Genomic DNA, 20,508 nt, shown 5'->3' on the forward strand with positions numbered 1-20,508 from the left:
GAAATTTTTTAAAATTTCTTTTTTTTATATTACAATAATTAAAAATTAAATTTAATAATTTATTTTAATCAGTTTACTGTGAAGTTTTCGTGATATCAAAAAAATCATCTAGATATTAAATTAATGCTTTATTTGCCTAAATAGACTTCAGTTTATTGCTTAGAACGGATTGAAACTGTGTGGATCCAATAAGACAATTAGATAAAAAAAATTATCTTTTATTATTATTCATAAGGCATCAATTTTAAATTTTTTGTTCCCTAAATTCTTTTATTTTTCATTTTTATCCTTGTTTATTGAAGTTTTAAGTTTCAATTAAACACTTCATTTATTTTGCATATTAGTCTCTTTATTTTATAAGGAGAGAAGGAGTTCACTTTATTTGTTTTGCAGATTAATCCTTGTATTGTGTGAGGGGATAGGGAGTTGCTAGAAAATAAGGGAAGAGAGTTGTCAATTGTCCATATTTCAACAACTAAAAATAATAATATTATTGTCAATGAGTTTCATTTGACAAGATAAGTTTTATTTAGGTGTTTTTAACTTCTTTTCTTGCTAGAAAAAAATAAATCAAGACTCTGGAATCTTTTATTCAGAATGATTTTCATTTTTTTTACTAGTTAAAGGTTGTTTCGTGGTTAGAAATTGGTATATCCTAGAGTTTATGAGATGCTTCTTTTATGTTTTCAAGTGAAAAAATAGTTGAAAACGAGTTTTTTGTCTAAAAAGTTGGGACCAGACTTCTCAACCACTTGAGATGTTCAGAATATAACCAGCAAATGATGCATTGTTTGTTTTTAAAAAAAAATAGGTGTACGTAAGTTATGTGTTGTCCATTTTTTTTAAAAAAAAGATGGTCATATAGCCCACCTAGGCATAAGCATTGGCTTATTTTCGCCTTTATGGTTTCTTAATATTTTTCTTTTATTTTATTTAAAATTTATTAAAATTAATTAATTAAAAATATATTTAGAACATTAATTTATTAAATATCATTTGTTTTTTATTTTGTTTTTTAATAAAACTATAGCATTCTTTTTATAATACCAACAAGTACTCTTTTTGCACTGTCCTTCATAATTGTTATTTTTCTTAAATTTTATTTGATGGCTTTATAGTGAATGTCTATTTTTATTATTGTATATTTAAATAAAAAGATACATTTCAAAAAATAAAGTTCTTAAACCCAATTGAATCCATGACTCGGGTTGCAAATTTAGCGTGTTAAGTTGGGTTAACATAAGTCACTTCAAAACCTCATCATCTCAATATTTTTTTAAAATGACAGTATTGAATTTTTTTTAAATCAAATTAGGTTTTAATTGAATCGTGTTTGGTCTTGTTATGTCAGTCAAGTCACATCAAGTCAATTTTCATTTGGTTTAATTTAAAACTTAGGTCAAGCAGAGGGTGAGTTAGGGAATTTCCAGGTTGACCCATCAGGCATGTCATAACCAAATTTTGGACAAAAAAAAATTTTTTTAAAATAAAAAATGCATATTTTTTATTTTAAAATCCAAAAATATTTTTGAGAAACGAGGAGATAAATCTTCAAGCTGTAAAAGAACAAAATGCTAGAAGAATAATTATATTGGGGTATGTTAACAACATGGGCTGAAGAAAGACTTAATTTGAAACAAAGTTTAAGATTGAAATCTGACTTGACCAAAATTAAAAGAATTAATTAAAGTCAAGGACTTGGTTAAACTTCTAATGGGTTTTGAGTAGTTAGTCGGGGACTCAATTGAAGAAAAACCAAGTTTATAGGTCTAATTCAAATCAATTTGCAAAGATTGAAAGATTAGGGACACAATTAAAACTTTGAAAGGCTAAATTTGTGCAATCAGGGGTTTAATTGCAAGAAAATCAAATTTTAAGGGTCAATTAAGGCCAAATTAAATAAATTCAAGGCTGATGACCTTTATGTAAAAGGCACACAACATTGGAGACTATATCAAACTTTTCCAGAGACTGAATTGAAGAAAATAAAAGTTTAAGGCTTAATGGGGGACTAAATTGAACAAATTAGAAACCAAGGGCTATTTTGAAAAGGTTGTCAGACTTGAAGGATCTCAATCAAATTTTGGCAAAGCCTAATTGTGTAAAATTAATCAGGTTTATCTCAATTAAGGATGTTTGAGCTTAAATTGTCCCTAGTGAAGTCGTCATTCTATCGCGCGTGGCGTGACAAGATATTGGAATCAAAGAGTCACCACCTAATTGTTTGGTTTAATGTCACTAGGAGACCCAGATGGACTGGTTTTATTTGAAATTCTAGGGTAAGGGACTAGTTGTGACGAAGAAAGATATTAGCACCCTTAGCGCACCTTATCTGAGGTAAGTTATATTGTGTGATTTAGATGTGGTTTAAAGGAGTTTATGGATTCCTAATTGATGGTCCATCTATGACCCATAATAAAAATGTACTCTCATGAATAAATATGATATTTTAAATTTATTATGGGCTTTTATGCCCAGATAAAATATTATAGGAAAAATCTATATAGGTGCCCTAATAAGGTTCACTTATCTTAGAAGGTGAAAATGTTTTCCACAACTCGTATATTATGGTGAAAAATATTCTTAATTAAAATTGGTGAATATTCAAAAAAAATCTAAGAACTTTATAATCAAGTCTTGATATTTAAATATCAGCCTGCTTGAAAGTGCAACATTTATGCTAAAATGTTGGCCATTAATTTTCAAAGAAAAAGAATTATGGTTATTGAAATATTAGCTAAGTTATTAAAGAAGTTTACAAACTTGTTGTAAAATCCAAAAAAAAATACAAAAAAAAAATTTCTAAAACAATGCTAATTTGTTTTTTTAAATAAAATGTAATTTTTTTTATAAGGATTAGGTTAGATGTAATATGCAGATTTTTTTTAGATGCACCTACAATTTAGTCAACTTGACCAAAACTCGGTTTCAGTTTTTTTTTAAAAGGATATAAAAATAACATTGATTTATATTTTAATAAAAAAATTCAAACAACATATTGAATTTACCCGAGTCAAATAAGTTGACCCGCGTAATCCATAACCTAAAACATGGTCTTAATTGGATTTAATAATCTTGTTTTTTGAAATATATTTTTTATTTAATTAAAAAATATTAAAATAAACATTTGTAGGAAAGACAACAAATATAATTATCACGGAGAAATGTATTTCTTCAACATAAACTTAATTTTTTTATTAATGCATTTCTTTATTGTTTTAATAAAAACATGTTTTTTTACACATTGTTTTTAAATAAAAAGCCATCTAGATCTCAAAAGCTTGTTTTAAAAACAAATATTAAAACAGTTTCTAAACATTTTGTATGTGATTGAAAAAAACGACTAACAAATATTATAAAATGATGTAAAAAAATCCATAACAAATTTAAAGAATATAAATTTTATTTTTATTGAATATTCATGAGCAATTTTTATTTCTTATTTTTGCGTATTAGTATATAATTATTGAAAAAAAAATCATTAACATTCCCACAAAAACCTATAATACTATTTAAGAACCATGAAAAAATTGAATACTAATTTAAATTATCAAGTTAACTTTTTTTTTAATAGTGCATTCAATCAAAAACTAAAAAAAAAAACAAAAACAAAACGTAAAAAAGGACCACGTGTTTAAGCCAAAGAGATGAGGCCCGTATACCTGACCTAACAAAAAAAAAAAACTTGTTTCACGGGCCCCTACAAGACTAGGCTTGCACTCTTAGCCTTTTCTCTTTTTTTTTTTCTCAAGGATGAAGACATGTCATCCACTATTTATTAAAAAAAAATAAAAGAAGACAATAAACAATGTGATTGTTTTTATTTTGGCCACAGGAGAAGTGGCTGAAAAACTAGGTCAGAGTTTTTAAACACTTAATAAACACTCAAAGAATCTTAATAAACTAGTTTTTAACTCAAAATATTCTTAAATCTATTTAAAAACATAAAATTAAATATTGATTTCCCCCAACCCTCATTTACCTTTTTTTCTGACAATATGGAAGCTCAAAAAATCTCAATGACACTTCTCATGTCAAAAAAAACATATTAAAACTAAATTTGACTTTTGTTATCACAAAATCTAGCCAATTAACCATTTTTTTATCTCTTCAATTTTTTTTTATTGACTCTCTCTTTATTCGAATTTAGAGGTTGAAATGTGAAAGTTTTAGATTAAAATATTAAAGTTTCAAACTAAAAACCAAAAATAAAAATTAAAAGATTTTGGTTACAATTATTTTTTTAAAAGTGCTTAATGAAAAATTTTAAAAAAATCTTGTATTTTGCCTTACTGTTAGTTTTGGTCCCCACATTTTTATTTTTTCACAAATAATAAAACTTATTTTTTTTTTACAAAACCAAATATCAATCCAATGCCAAATTATCTTTTTTCGAAATCACCATAATTCTAGAGAAAATAAATAAAAAAATAATCAAGTTCATTTCGTTGCTAACGTAACATAAAATGAAATTAAAAAAAACTTTAATGATTAGGGTAGAAAAACTTGAACTAGGAAGAAAAACAAAACAAAAGAACGGAAAAGGCTAGTGATATGTGAGTTTTTTTTGGCATCTAATGTAATTGTAATTTGGAGTGTAATATACACGTGGTGTTTGGGTTCTGTCTACGTGCTGGGCATATCCATTTGTATATGTGGTGTTTGGGTTACATTAGACGGAACCATGCCCGCTTCTCACTTGGGAACACCTAACGCTTGACTCATTGTGCTGGAACCAAGGGAAATGGGTCTGTTGTCAAAACTCAAGATTAATGGGTCGTGCTTTAAAACCCAATTTTATTGGGTTCTTCATCAAGACCCAGGGTTCTTAGATCCTAAGATTCTAAATATTATTATTTGTTTTTAGAAATATTATTATTTTATTATAATTAATATTATTAATAAAATAATTAATAAATTTCAAAGAAAATATTACTATTAATATTGAAAACATATTATCATTTATATTATAAATTTTTATGGTATTTTTTATAAAAATAAAAAGTTAGCCCGCGACGTAGTATTATTAAAAATATTCAACAATTCCACGTATTAATATAAAAACATATTATAATTTGCATTGTAAATATTATTATTTTTCTTATAATACAAAGTATTCATTTAAAAAATATTATTATTTGGGTTCTAAATATTATTATTTTTCTTATTATTCAAAGTATTCATATCAAAATATTATTATCTAGGTTCTAAATATTATTATTTTTCTTATAATTTAACATATTCATATCAAAATATTATTATTTTTCTTATAATTTTAAATATTCATATCAAAGATATTATTATTTGTGTTATAATATTATTATTTTTATAAGAATTCAAATTTTTAATATAAAAAAATAGTATTATTTGCATTCTAAATATTCTTGGAATTAAAAATAGTGTTATTTGTGTTATGAATATTATTAATTTTACTATAATCCAAAGTATTAATATTAAAAATATTATCTTTTGTGTTATAAATATTATTATTTTTGTAATAATTAATATTATTAATCAAATAATATCTAAATTAGAAAAAAATTATTCTTAATATTGAAAAATAACTATAGATTTGATTTGAAAGGTAAAACTAAAAATTACTATTATTATTATTATTATTATCATCATCATCATCATTATTAATAAATTGTTATTACTATAAAAAAAACTACGTGAAGAACTGTGGCGCTTGGGCTGTTGCCTGGGGGCTTGGCACACCCCCTGCCCCCATGTGGCGCTTAGGTCCTGCCTCAGTGTTGACCACACCCCTGCGCACATGTGGCGCTTGAGCTGTCTACCTAGGGGCTTGGTATACCCCAGCTCACACATGGTGCTTTGACACGACAATACCTAACTATCCTTGGGCCTTGCATGTTAAAGAATCCAAAATAACCTTGGGTCTTGCCAACATCAAGACCTAACTTTTTAAGAAATAAAACGTGAGTTTGCGGCATAGCACGTACAACCTAACTAGTATAAATTAAAAGGAGAGGAGATTTTATTGTACCTCTCCTCATATAATAATATTTACTATAATAATTTTTTTAATTTCAACGAAAAACTAAAAGGGAAGGAGATTTTATTGTATCTCTCCTCACATAATACTATTCATTATAATGGAGTTTTTTTTTTAATCTATGTTTTCTTTTTAATTTCAACAAAAAACTAAAAGAGAATGAGATTTTATTGTACCCCTCCTCATAAAATACTATTTACTAGAATAATGTTTTTTTTTCTTAAATTGGTTTTTTCCAATCTATTTCTTTTAATTTTAATTTTAATTTCATCCTTTCATATTAGGTTTATTGGGTATTGAGTTTCATAGTTTTTTTCAATTTACTTCTTATGATGTTTTTCTAGTATCATAACTCGAACTGCGAGTTTGACATGTTAAGTTGGTGGACTTGGGTTCTTTTTTCTTTTTTTTTTTTCTAATTGATTGGTTTTTTTTTATCAAATGCATCCTTGACACATTAAGTTGATTGAGAATTAGACATTATGATTTATTTTGATTTACTTTCTATGAGGTTATCTCCGTCTCATGACTTGGATCACGGGTTTGGTAGGTTAACCAGATTGACTCGAGTTGTTTGTTGTGTTTTTTTTATTGATTTTTTAATTTCAATTTCATCATTCAACATAAGATTTATTGGGGATTTGACTTTATAATGTTTTTTCAATTTACTTTTATGAGGTTATTGTAGTTTAACGACCGAGACTGCGGGTTTGACGAGTTAATTTAATTGACTCAAGTTTTTTTTTCTAATTAACTTTTTTTTTTAATTTCATCATTCAATATTGAGGTGATTGAGAATTAGACTTTGTTATTTGTTTTGATTTTTTTTTTATAAGGTTATCTCTATTTCATAACTCGGGTCATGAGATTGATGGGTTAACCTGAGTTAACTCAAGTTGTTTTTTACATCATTTTTAATTAATTTTTTTAATTTCATCTTTCAACATATATCTAGAAATTTATTTTTCCCTTTAGCAGGAAGTAACAAATATCTAGGAATTTGGTTCAGTTATTTTTTAAAATATTTTTTATTTAAAAATATATTAAAATAATATTTATTTATTTTTTAAAAATTAATTTTAATATACCATATCAAAATAATTTAAAAATATTAAATTAAAACAAAGAAAAAAAATTAATTTTTTTAAAAATATTTTTAAAATAAAAAAATAAAGAGGACCTAACTTTATCTCATTGTAATTAGAAAAATAATTAATTATGGTGTGCAATTTATCCAGATAACCTGTTATTGCTCAACCTTAAGAAAATCCTTCCTGACAGGGATGGACCTGTCCTTTCAGAGCTCTCGTTATGAAATAGAAATGGTATACTGCAAGAAGAAAACAAAATTGAAAATGCAGCATATAAAACAACTAATCAAATAACAGATCAAATGAAAAATTAAATCAACGAGCTTTGCTGGGGAAAAAATATCCGGTTTATACTCTACCGGAAATGACATTTTATAATAATATTTATTTTTTTTAATTTTATTTTTTAACACTAAATTGATAGTTTTATAATTTATTTTTTATTGGGTTATCTCAATCTCATAACCCAAGTCACTGGTTTGGTAAGTTAACATGAGTTAACTCAAGTTTTTGTTTTTGTTTTTTTTAATTTCATTATTTAACATTAATTTTATTGGAAATTAGGTTTTATAATTTATATTTATTTATTTTCTATATAGTTATCATGGTCTCATAACCTGACATGTAGATTAGTAAGTTAAGCTGAGTTGAACAAAATTGATCCAAGTAATTTTAATACTTATAAAAAAATTTTATATTGAATATTTATTTTGAATTAAATTATATTTTTATTAATTATTTAAATTATTTTTAAACTCGTTAAATTAACCAAATCACGTTGAAGTGATCCCAAAAGATTTTTTTTCTCCTACTAAAAATTTAGTTAGATGTTTTTTTACGCTAAAAGATTAATTCTACTCATAATACAGGTGAGATAATAATCTAGTGCATGCGTGCGTGTATATATTGTCTTCAAGGAGATGCTGACACGTAAGGGTTCCATAAGAAATGCACCTACAGCCCCACCATTGAATGTTTGGGAAAAAAAGAGAAAAAAGATAAGGTTAATTATCCCCAACCAAAAGAAAGCCCAAACAAAACCAGCCGAAACCCAACCCAGCAGCCATAGTATCCTATACTCCCGTCGGAGTCCCACCGGTACCTGTACCTGAACTGATGAAAGAAGAGGGAGCGAACGGAAACGGCAGTATCCATGAATATGGATATGGATATGAATATGATTTCCAGAAAAGTAACAAGAGTAAGAGCTGCTTCAGCGGACACCAACCCCCTTACAATCCAAGAATCTCCTTCAAAAAACCTCAATCCTAAACCCAACAATTCTGTCCTTACCCCACCGCCGACAGAAACTGCTTCCTCACCGACTTTCACTTTAACTGCTCAAGCAGTTTCTGACGTTTTCAAACGCAGGACTGTTATTGTTCAGGGTAAAGGTACTCATCACTTTCACACTTGTTTTTCTCTCTCTTTACTCATGTTCCTCTAGCCTCTTATCTATCATGAAAGAAATATAGGACTTTTGTTTTCTTATGGTGTTGTGGTTAATGAATAAGGAGAATTCTTTTCTGTTCAGTCAAAGAAAGAAAGAAACTTGTTATTTGTTTTAATGGGTTTTCAGGGATTGCCATTCTGTTATTTTGGTCTTCTTTTTCCTGCTTTGATTAGCTAGTTGCTCAGATAAATAACCAAAGCAAGGAAATGACAGGTAATAGAATAATTAATGGAATCCTGTACGTAGGACCCTATATAATCTGCTTTCATGAGTATATGCTTTGGAAAATTTACTTTTAAAGTGCTTAAATGCAAATTAATGATTTGTCATTCCTAACAAGGGTTGATGATCAAATGAAGGATTCGTTTATTTTTATCATTTTCAATTGGGATTGTTACTATTTTTTTTCTTTTTGATTGGAATTTATGTGAAATTGTAGAACAATTGGATGATTCATATTTGGGATGTGAGAGATGGTTGCCAAGTCAGCCAAAAGTAGAGAAGCCTCCATCAGTGTTTAATGCCGCGACTTTGGCTTATATTGATGATAGTATTTTTGAGGTGTGTTTTGATTTTGTTTGTTTCATTCAATCACCATTTGGATCCACCTTCGTATTTCTTACATTTTGTTATTGTGAGAGGATGGTCATAATCTGTGCTTTATTGGTGCTTGAATCAGAAAAAGAAAGGTAGAATATTTGCAGATGCATGGCATTCTGTTTATGGATGCATGGTTGTGTTTTTCATATTTCCCTTACTTTCTAACCAGATTCATTTTGTATTTGTCACTCCCATTTTATTTTTGAATTTCAGATCCTTTAATTTTTAGGTTATGGTTGTACTCTTGGCACACCTTTTGTATACATCAATGTAAATGGGCTGCATTGCACCTTCTTTTTGCATCACAAGAGGTTTATGTTTATTGTGCTCTGGGTACAAAGCTGAATCACACATTAATGGCATGATCTATTGATAAAAGAAAAAAAAAAGAATAATTATTATGTTGGAAAAAGCACAGGGCATAAGGAATGATCAACTCATTAACAAATGGGCAGATATACTGGTTGATGGCTTTTTTAGATGATTAGCTGAGAATGCACATTTCTTTGTTGATGCTTACAAGCTGCATGGTATATTCTATGTTTGTAACACAATTGCTGTTTTTCTGAAGCTTATTTAACTTTGCCAGATAATATACACCATTGTTTCTAAAATGATGCAGCTATATGCTCATAGGCACTTTTTGTTTCCTCCATTGAGTCTTGAGGAACATAATGACTGTGTGATTGCAGTTGTACGCTGTGAAGCACAAGTACAGATTTCGTAATCAATATTATCTTTTCTTTCTTTCTTTCTTTCTTTCAATTTTGCATCACATTTGTTATTCTATATTCTTAAATGGAGACATTCCGTGGGTGAGATGTGCTATTTTTTTTCCAATCAAGTAATAAATCTGTAATCTTGTATTATATACCACTTTTCTATTTTTGGAGTCTATGATGTAGATTTTACTTAACTCAACCTTCCCTTCTTCTACCCATTGTTAAGATCCCTTGTTATTCTAACTTCTACGGATATGTTGGTGAGCCTTCACTTTCATCTGTGAACTTTAGTTACTATTCATGATGTGATAAGAAGAACAATACAATATGCTAACCAATTGTATATTCAGTTACAGAGCATGCATGTTGTATATAGTGGCAAAAGACTTATAGGTTATGGTCCGTATGGAATTGTATCTCTTTCTCGTACTTTTTTGGGTTCTACTTAATTTTGAAGTTTTTTCTTCCCAACCGCTTATGTAGTTTTAGGAGTCTGGCAGTATTTTTTAGCTGTTTGAAGGGAATTAGGTTGCCATAAAGGATTTAAAATGGTTTGGTGTTTAGTTTACAATTGGTTTGGTTTCTCTTTTTCCTGCTTTGATGTTCGCCCCTCTCATCTTTTGAAGTTCATTATTATGTGATATCTTTGTTGCTCAAGCTCAAATTCTAATTTATTTGATTGCTGCAATCAGGATGCATTGCTCCAGAAACTTCTCAATGATAATTACCTGTCAGAGGAAGAAAGGTCTGTAGAACATTTTTTGTTCATTTATCCTCTTTTATCTACTGACATAAACTCTTTAATGCTTGTTCTCCTTCTTGTCAAAACTAAAAAAGAGCAATTAATTTTTTGTTTATTTTTTTTTAAAATCAGACATGTGGTCTTCTGAATTTAATTTTGAATTTGTTCTTATCTTTATCCCATGATCTAAAAGCAGCCTTTGAATTCTATTTGGACTCATGGGAACCCTTCTATTTTAGGAGCCTAGAGCACATCAAAAATTCCATGTGAGGTAGCACCATATGAAGGGAAATTACTGATTCGGGTTGGAGAATGTGTTCTTGGCATTTGGCAGAGTAACAGAATTTCAAGTTTTCAACTCTTGCAAGAGATGATGATGGGACTTCTAAAATTGAATGGAAGGAAAGGCTCTTGGTTTGAGTTGCTTGAGATATTACTTGGCATACAAGTCAAATGTCATGTGGTGTCATGGCAAGAAATCGTAAGATTTTTCCATGTACTCACGACCCCTAAAAGAGTCGTTCCAATCAATTCCTCTTATAGATGTAAATTCTTTTTGACAATTTATTTATTGAGATTCATAAAAAACAAAATTATTTATTTTATAATAGAAATAGTTGCTTATATAGCAATAGTCAACTAGATTATTTTATTTAAGAGTGAGATTTTTGGGACACTCATAGAGAGATGATGGATTACGTTTTTCAAAAAAAAAAAATTGAAGGGGGAAAGAAAGAAAGAAAGATTATCAAATGGTTGTTAGTAGATTTATCTTATTGCTAAGGTGATGTTAGTTAACCTAATACATTTCCTTTAATTGTCGGAATTCATTGAAGCTAAATTATCTATTGAAAACTGTGATGACATGTTCCTTAATCTTCCATGGTAAAAGAATGATTTTTAGAAGATTGTAACTAATCATCACCTTTCAAAACTTCTTAATGCAGGGGTGTTCTTCGTTGGGGAAAGAATGTCGGTTCAGCTAAAACATGAACAAAAAAACGTGTTGGGGTAGCAGTTTACAACTGAGCATCTTCACTAGAAACATTAGTTAGTACCCTCTTACCTTCTGGTTTTAACAAGATATAAGCATAATATAATGTTCTCTTGGAGTACAATTTAGTTTAGTTTGGACGCCTGCATAAATGGAAATGCTCAAGGAACATTAACCATCTTTTCAACAATATATAAGTATATAGTATTACAATTACAAAGAAAAATAAAAGAGGCTGGGAAAACACTATACATGTCTGCATTGTGCATGCTCTCATAATTAATTGTGGATTGCAGCAGTGTTTTTATTTTTTTTGGTCTTGAACTTTTTTTATTATTATTGCATCCTTTCATGTGTTGTTTTTGGTGTTTTGTGAGTTGAGAGTTTCTTTTCTGTGCATATTCTTGAGATTTAAAGTTTTTAATTAGATTTAAAAACTTGATTACAGGTCAATTTAATGAGATGCAGTTTGATTTTATAGTATAAGGAAACAATTTAAAGGAAAAAGACCACACTAAAAACCATAAAAAAGGCGCGTGAAAAAGTATGTTTTAGTCCCACATATTTTCCTTTAACTTCTATTTTGATCCATTTAGTGTTGGTCCAAAACTTATTTTGTTCCCTTTTCGGTCCATGAGCTTGAGAGATGAGAGAAAAAGTGATCGGATGGCGCATTTTGACAGTAAAAAAGATTGATTTCGATGTTAATGAGTTTCATTTGACGAGTGAGTATCATTAATGTGTTTTTAATTCTTTATCTTACTGGAAAAAGTAGATTGAGACTCAAGATTTTTTTTATTTGGGTTAAGTTCTTTTATATAGATTAAAGGTTGATTTAAGATTAGAAATGAGTTTATTAAGTTAGTCTTTCTTAGGTGAAAAAGGGTTTAAAATAAGTGTTTTTTTGTTCTAAAAGTCAGAACTCAACTTTTCAGCCATACGGAGTGGCTAGAATTCAGCTAATTGACTATGTGTCATTTGTTTTTTATGAAAAACATTTGACTGCCCAATTTAACAAAAAAAAATAAAAGGTCAGGCTTATTTTCTTGACTTCTCTATTTTGGGCCAAGAATGCTCCACCCAACCCAGGTCTAGGTATTGGGTTTTTTATATTTAGCCTATTTTTTAATTTTTTTCTTAAATTTTAATTAAAATTCATTAAAATAAAATTATATTTAGGATATTATTCAATTAGATACCATTCAATTTTGAATTTGTTTACAAACAAGGTTATAAATTTTTTTATGATATAGAAACTCTTTTAAGTTGGTGTGAATTTGGCTTAGGTTGTATTGAGACATTCATATGTGATTATCTACCTTTTTTATTGATTTCTTATCCAATTTGCTTGGTCATGACCTGAAGTCATTATTCATGATTCAGAAATCTCCTCTTGGCTTGTTTTAATTTATACTTTGCATATTATAGGTTGGTTATCTCTACCTGACAAATGTAAATCGTTTGGAAGAGTAATGCTTACGTTGGGATTCTCAACTGGTTCTTCTACACAAATGATTATGGAGGAAGCAAACAGTAAGTCAACTATCTAGAGTGCGCCTTTCTTGTTTGTAAAATCAAATTTGTATCGAGCACCTTACCTTTTCGCTTTTGTAATAAAATGCGTGCCACAGTGGCATGATATGGGCATCATGTGCTCAGGTGCAAACGTCATGCACTTTTTTTTCATTTCCTTTCAAGCTTGGGATTCTAAGGTTATGATGTTGTGGGGCAAGAAAGCTAGGTGAAAGCTAAGATCACATTATGTGGCAAATGATGGCAGAGTAAAATAGAACTGGCTAATTAGGACTGAAGCCTGTGTAGAGAGATGATGTAAGTTAGTGACAATGGTGTCTCTTTCATGAGGGAAAAAAGAAAAGGACTTGTGCCTTACATGCTTTTTGCTAACCCTATGAACACATGCCTTGGCCCAACATGTAGCCTCGCCTATGGATAGCTTTAATGACATGAATTAGGGATCTTTTGGCCCTTCTTTTCACACACCTTATCTCTTTACATGCTTGTCCCTCGCACCTTTGTTTCTCTTTTCCTCTCCTCTCTTCCCATTATGTGTAGCACCTCCGAACATGCAAAACATGCCATGTTGCATGTTCCTTGTTCTAAATGCTTACTGGCAAGTGAGCCTTTTTCTCATGCTTGTGTAGCCGTGATTATCCAGCCACTGTTGGTGTCTCTATCAACTGGGGTTTCTATCATTGGATGGCATCCTCCTCTTTGGAGACACTAGATACATGTTCATGCTCCGCTGCGGCATTTTTTTATTTTGTCATTGTGCTGAACTTGGTTCATGTTTGTGCTAAATATGTAATATAACATGAACTTTAACAACTAATAATGTAAAAAGAAATTAACACAAACCATAAGTAGTAATATAGATAGAAATATTTTATGTAAATGGGTTAATACACAACCAAGATAGCAAGAGTGAAATCCAAATAAAAATCAAAGCTTGTTCATTGCAATTTTTGCCAAGTCTACATAACATGGGTTTAACATGCTTGTTAGACTCAAGTAGCTTGGATATGACGTGATTGCTAAACCCATGACACTAGGGTTTGACATGGGCGTTTTGGCTTAGAATGGTTGCTAGACCCAAGTTGCTTGGGTCTGGCATGGTTCCTCCGATCCATGGCGCTTGGATTTGGCATGGACGCTTGGGCTTAGCGTGGTTGCTAGACCCAAGACGCTTGGACCTGGTATAATTGCCAGACCCAAGTACCTTGGGTCTGGCGCCTAGGATTTGCATAATTTTCGTGAGCCAGGCAAAGATTATGGTTTTGTTGAGAACCAAAATACTCATGCAAATGTGTTAAATGGTCTTAGGACATCTAACTAATAATTCCTTGTGAACTTATAATGTATTGTTAAGAAAAAAATAACAAATATTTTTGCCAAACATTATTGAGTTTCAATAAATAGATACAGAATTTAAGCTAAACTCTACCATGTTAATACCAATTGATCTTTGCAAATTCAACATTAGTCTTGCAAGATGTCACAAAAGTAAGGTAATGATTTATCCATAATGAGTTAATGAACGCCAACAAAAAAGTTTTTAGATCATGGTAAAGACAAAGCGGTGTTAAGGCAAATAACGAATTAAAAATTCCTTTTCAAAAGTGAGGGTCAATCCATTTCGAGCTAGTTGCCATGCGTGAATTAGGTAAGCCGGGCTAGTACGATAAACCTATGAACTGAGTTATGGACTTCGCTGATATTATAATTTGTTTTTTTTAATCTATTTTTTCTCTAACTACATGATAACAAAAATAGATGATTGCAAAATCAAACACCAACTCAATACCGAGATATTTTTTTAGATCACAATAACCTCATAAAAGGCGAAACGAAACTAATTATGAAATTGAATTCCCAATTAATCCAGTATTTAAGGATGAATATAACATCGAATGATAAATTGTCACCATTATTATTATAACAATTACTATTCTTATTACTATCATCATCATTATTATTACTATTATAACCACAATTATTATTATTATTATTGTTATTGCTATCGCTATCACAATTACTATTAACTATTACTATATTACTACTATTATTATTATAATAATTATTATTAAATTTTTTAAAAAAATATTATTACTGTTGAAACAAATCATAAATTTGATTTGAAGGGTAAAATAATAATAATAATAATAATTATTATTATTATTATTATTATTATTAACTATTACTGTATTATTATTAAATTTTAAAAAAATATTATTACTATTGAAAAAATTATAAATTTAATTTGAAGGGTAAAATTAAAAACTATAAGAACTTTAAAAAAAGAGCCAAGAGAAAAAAAATTAAGAAATCAAAAATAGAAGGATTGAATTGAAAAATATAATATACAAAAATTAGAATTGAATGACTAAATTGTAAAAAAAAAACACTAACATAAAAAAAGATCAAAATAAAAACATTATTTATTTGGGTCTAGCCTAGTTAGATTGTCTGCACTATGTTGCAGGCATTTGCAAAAACACATTAATAAAAATTAGTTGACTCACATTACTTAGGTCTGACAAACATGTCAGATTTATGTTTATGTGACTTTGGACTTGGTCGATGCCTGAAGTCCAAACGTCTTAGGTCTGGCAAATACGTCAGACCCACATTTACTTGAGCCTGATAAACATGTCAGACCCACGTTATGTGAACTTGACTGCCGCCAAGTCCAGACATCATGGGTTTGGCAAACATGCCAAACCGGCGTAATGTGGACTTGGCTGCCGCCAAGTCTATGCACTGTGGACTTGGCTGACCACTAAATCCAGATATCATGGGTCTGTCAAACATGTCAGATCTATATTTATTTGACTTTCAACTTGGCTGGCAAAAAATCCAAACATCTTGGGTCTGACAAACATTTCAGACCCACTTGATGTAACTTGGCTGCTACCAAGTTCATGCACTATGGACTTGACTAACCGTCAAGTCTAGATATCATGGGTCTGACAAACATGCCTAAACCATATTTACTTGGGTCTGACAAACATGCCTAACCCATTATGTTAGCAAACATGTTAAATTTTTGAATCAGTAACAACAACAATGTTAACAAACAACATGTTAAATTTTTGAATCAGCTACAAATGATATGCCGCAAAGATCAACACAAAAAAATAAGCAGAGCATCAACTCTAAAGCTTAAAAAACTCTTATCAAGAATAAAGAAAAATTACTCTACTCTTGCAAACCTCTCTTGTTAACAATGCAAGGATATACTTGTTGTCCTCTAAAAAAATATTGATTCAACATACTCAAAGTTCTCTTGTTCTTTCTATTAATTTGTTGTTTAAACTTTCTGTTACCTATCTCTAATCCTCCTAACATTATTAAAAAAACAACAAAACAAGTTAGATTTTTGAAAAAGATCTCACCTTTGATGTTAGAATCATAAAGTCCACTACTTTTCGTTAAAAAATTATAGGTTTGATGGTGAGATTAAGAATGTTCTCATTAGATACATCCATTATGTTAATGGAAGAATAATTAACCACATCAAACTCTTAGGAATAGATAAAAGCAAACCACATATTTTTTCTCACCATTAATCATACCATAAAATTTCATGCTCTATTTGTTATCTACTTCTCTTCGTTGCGACTCTGTCAATTTGGTGCCCTCTTCTCTTCCATTTCTTCAACCGATTTGGTTGAGAAGAAAGAGAAGGACTGAACACAGGAAGCACCATCATCATCTTCTTTTTGCAGTTTCCTCTCATTCGATTCACTTTCATTTTCTTCGTGATCTGAGTTGTAAAAAGTTAAAAAAAGAAAAGAGAAGAAGCAATGAATGAGAAGAAAAACAAAAACAAAAAAACGTTTTTCCACTTGCAATCGACAAAATGAGAAATTGAAAATAAAATTACTATTATAATTCATAATAAAATATTTCTTAATTCATGGTAATTTTCCGACATAATTTTTGTTATAATTGTTAATTAGACTGCTTGTTCTACTAACTCACTGACAGGCTAAGCCGACAGTGACAAGACCTTGTATAAAAATGAAACAGCCCTACATTATTTTTGCATGATTCCCCTCCATGTGTAAAATCTTTCTCCCTTTTGTGTTCTCTCGTGTGATCTTTCCCATTTTCCAGAGCATCTTGGGTATTTTTTTTTTTTATGTAATGGGGGAGGTGAGGACTAGGCAAGCTAATGCAAACTGCATTTCCAAGTATTGCTTAAGGTACCAGGAAAGTGTGCATGATCCAGAATAAAGAGTACCCATTTTCCAAAAAAAAAAAAACAAACATTCCAGCTTCTTAAGATACTATATAGCGGCTTGACTTCCTCTTTTGAAGTTTAATTTCCTCTCCACCCAAGGGAGCTTATAAAGTCATGTCTGGAGAAAAAAATTAAGAATTTACCTTTATCTTTCATTGTCATACTTACTAGAACTGCTTCTGGTGTATTCGACGTTTCCACTTTGTGTTTTATGCTCTGAAGCTGATATTCAATATCAGCAATGCAGTATTTGCATCCGAACTCTGAATACTTTGATTTTGATTAGGTTTCTATGTTTGACTATTTATATGTAATTTTCTAAAATATGGTCAGATTATTGATGATGAAATAAGAAAAGATAGAGACTTCTCCCCTCCCTTTCTCCCCTCTCTCTTCTCCTCTCCTTTTTCTCTCTTCCCCACCTCCTTTTTCTCTTCTTAGACCATAATGCGAAAGGAAGCATTGATCTTTAACATATGACAATTTGCCTGAATTGCAACAAAGGTGGCAGAAGGTGTAAGAAACTAAGTGGACTATTATTCATTACCGTTGAGTATAAAATGGCATGTCCATAATGCTATGTATGGTTGAGTATAAAATGACATGTCCGTCAATATAGAGGTTTATTTGTCTTTCGAGCAAAGGTATGGTTGCTGTATCTTGCTGAGATTTACGATTCTTAGAAATTGTAGATGTAAGGATTCATCTGACTCGCTCTTCCATTAAATCGCCATGATGTAAGACTCAGCTATTTGTGCAAATTTGATAGAGTCGTCATATAGAAAGCTCTGGTTTGAGATGGTCACAGGCTCTATTTGACGCCACAAAGGGAAAAAAAAAAACATTTGCGATCCCCTCAAGGGTTGTTTGTAGTCATGAAGGCGGTCTGGTGACTGACCTGGTCTAAGGTCTAGGTTCCGGATTTTGACCGGGTTACCGGGTTAATTTTTTTAAAAAATTAAAACGACGTCGTTTTAATAAATACAAAAATAAAAGTTAACAGGTTACAACCGGGTTTTTGATCGGGTCTTGCCGGATTACTGGGTCATACCAGGTTTTTCCTTTTTCTATTTTTTCTTTAACCCGGCCCGGTTTTAACCCCGAATCGACCTGCCAAGCGGGGTCAGATTTCAAAACTATGCATGATCATATTAGTTTTTGTCAATTCTTCGTTTTGGAAATAAATGGTACTTGTGGTGTTAGGTTATCCTTTGATATCTTTTACTCCAAAATATTCTTAACCTTGTGAATTATTTTTTTACTGATAAATATGTGTGTGAACACATCTTTATTTCCTAAACTTTAATTTGCCTATTTTTGTTTGTTTTACTCCAAAATATTAAAAGGATGGAAATATATTAAGTTTTAGACTCATAACACTTTTTTGTCGAGCTATTAGAAGAAATAAATGTGTAAGGAAAGGGCATTTGATATATGGAATGGGGATGTTCTCAATAATTAATAATCACTCCTACTAAGTACATTTGATATATGGAATGGGGATATTTGTAATAGCTCAAAATGAGGATTCTAAGTTTTGTTTTGTCTTTAATTTTGAATTTTTTTTTGTAATTATCATGTGGGGTTAAGGATATTCTAATCTTTTTATTATACATAAACTAATTCTCTTTAGTGTTTTACTGAGCATGTGAATAGTGTAATATATAGTACAATGGTGATTTTGCCCTTTAAAAACCAAAGGATTTAACACACTCAAGGATAAAATAGTATTTTCACACTTTATTGCATAGTGTAATTATGCGGAGGAAAAAAACAAAAACATGACGGCTAATGTTTGAAGAACCTTTTTGAGTTTTCATATTTTATGTACAATGTTATTATTGAATAGCCCTAGGGGTCATCTTTTTCTTTTTTTCCAAGGTTAAGGGGCATTTTTGGTTTTTTACATTGGTTTTTTTTTTCCAACTATCGTGTGGATTCAAGGGTGTTCTAGTCTTTCTATAAATAAAAAAAATAGTTAGCGTGTGCAATGTCTTTTGATGGCTTTTGGTCCCCTTCTGAAGCGGCGTTTGAAGCATCCTACGACCCTCTACATGGTGGGCCGACACATATCAGCTGCCAGGGCACAACAAAACTCCAGTGACAATTCTTCTCATTTCCCTTCCTTTCTCTCTCCTTCATCTTGAAAGATGTGTTAACCTTGTAAAATTACAAAGTAGTCCTCAATCTTTTAATTGTATTGAATTTAATTTTTTTTTTCAATTTTATCCCTTGGTATTTGATTTTTTTATGTTTTTTTTGTCAAATTTGATCCTCATTTTTTTTATTCTTATTTATTTTGCTTTTAATCTTTTTTTCTAACTAAATTTTATTTTTTAATTCCACCCCTAATCATTTGATTTTAATTTTTTTTTTTTGTTGATTTTGATCTTCATTCTTATGATTGCAATTTCTTTTATTTTTAGTTTCTTCTTGATTAATTATTTTTTGGCAATTTCTTCCTTCATTGTTTAATTTCATTGAATTTTTGTATCATATTTGATGCTTTTTTTTTCGTGCTTTTGAAACCCGGCATAGGAGTCGACTCCTATCATATGGTCACTAGTTGGGTCGAATGACCGAGGTTACCAAGGTCAATCGGATTTTTAATTATGCAGGAAGTAAAAATGATATTATTTTGATAAAAAAAAAATTGGTAAAAAAATCAACGGGTTTGACATGTTTTTCCTCTAGATTGCTTGATTTTTTATTTAGCTAAAAAGAAAAAAAAGGTATTATTTTGAAAAGGAAAAAAATGGGGAAAAAACTCACTGGGCTTTGACGGGATGTTCTCCTAACTAATCGTGTTATGGATCAATCCAAAATCTTGACCTTGTCAAGCTAGGTCATTTCTCCCCCTATATTTTGGGACTCAACCTAGCTTAGGCGTCAAGTTACAAGGTTAAGTAGGGTTTCGCAATAAACTCTTATTTTTATTTTTTATGTTCTTTTAGATTAATGTTTTTTTTTAATTTCATCCATCGATATTTTATTAAGATTCTTGCACCGTTATTTTTTTAAATTTACCTTCTATGAGATAATTCTCTTCTGATGACTTGGGTTACAAGTTTAGAGAATTTTTTTGAGTTGGCTTCTTCATTTTATTAAAAAAAATTAATTATTTTA

The 20,508-nt window shown here is 30.0% G+C and overlaps 1 protein-coding gene across 6 annotated transcripts; it reads left to right on the top strand.

Annotated features, from left to right (window-relative positions):
* The first annotated feature begins 8,055 nt into the window (after nucleotides 1-8,055).
* Nucleotides 8,056-13,304, top strand: LOC133700639 (uncharacterized). 6 transcript variants are annotated; one of them, XM_062124225.1, is made up of 6 exons: nucleotides 8,061-8,501; nucleotides 9,000-9,121; nucleotides 10,575-10,627; nucleotides 10,864-11,105; nucleotides 11,572-11,674; nucleotides 13,047-13,304. In XM_062124225.1, the coding sequence occupies exons 1-4, from the start codon at nucleotides 8,261-8,263 to the stop codon at nucleotides 10,892-10,894; spliced, it is 447 nt and encodes a 148-aa protein (XP_061980209.1). In that variant the 5' UTR covers nucleotides 8,061-8,260; the 3' UTR covers nucleotides 10,895-11,105; nucleotides 11,572-11,674; nucleotides 13,047-13,304. The 6 variants fall into 6 exon arrangements, 3 of the variants coding, with proteins under 3 accessions (XP_061980207.1, XP_061980208.1, XP_061980209.1); XM_062124223.1 differs by lacking the exon at nucleotides 10,864-11,105 and having other exon boundaries at nucleotides 8,056-8,501; nucleotides 9,000-9,249; XR_009843449.1 differs by lacking the exon at nucleotides 9,000-9,121 and having other exon boundaries at nucleotides 8,059-8,501.
* Nucleotides 13,305-20,508: the final 7,204 nt, after the last annotated feature.

Source organism: Populus nigra, chromosome 8, assembly GCF_951802175.1.
Source record: "Populus nigra chromosome 8, ddPopNigr1.1, whole genome shotgun sequence".
NCBI classification, from domain to species: Eukaryota; Viridiplantae; Streptophyta; class Magnoliopsida; order Malpighiales; family Salicaceae; genus Populus; species Populus nigra.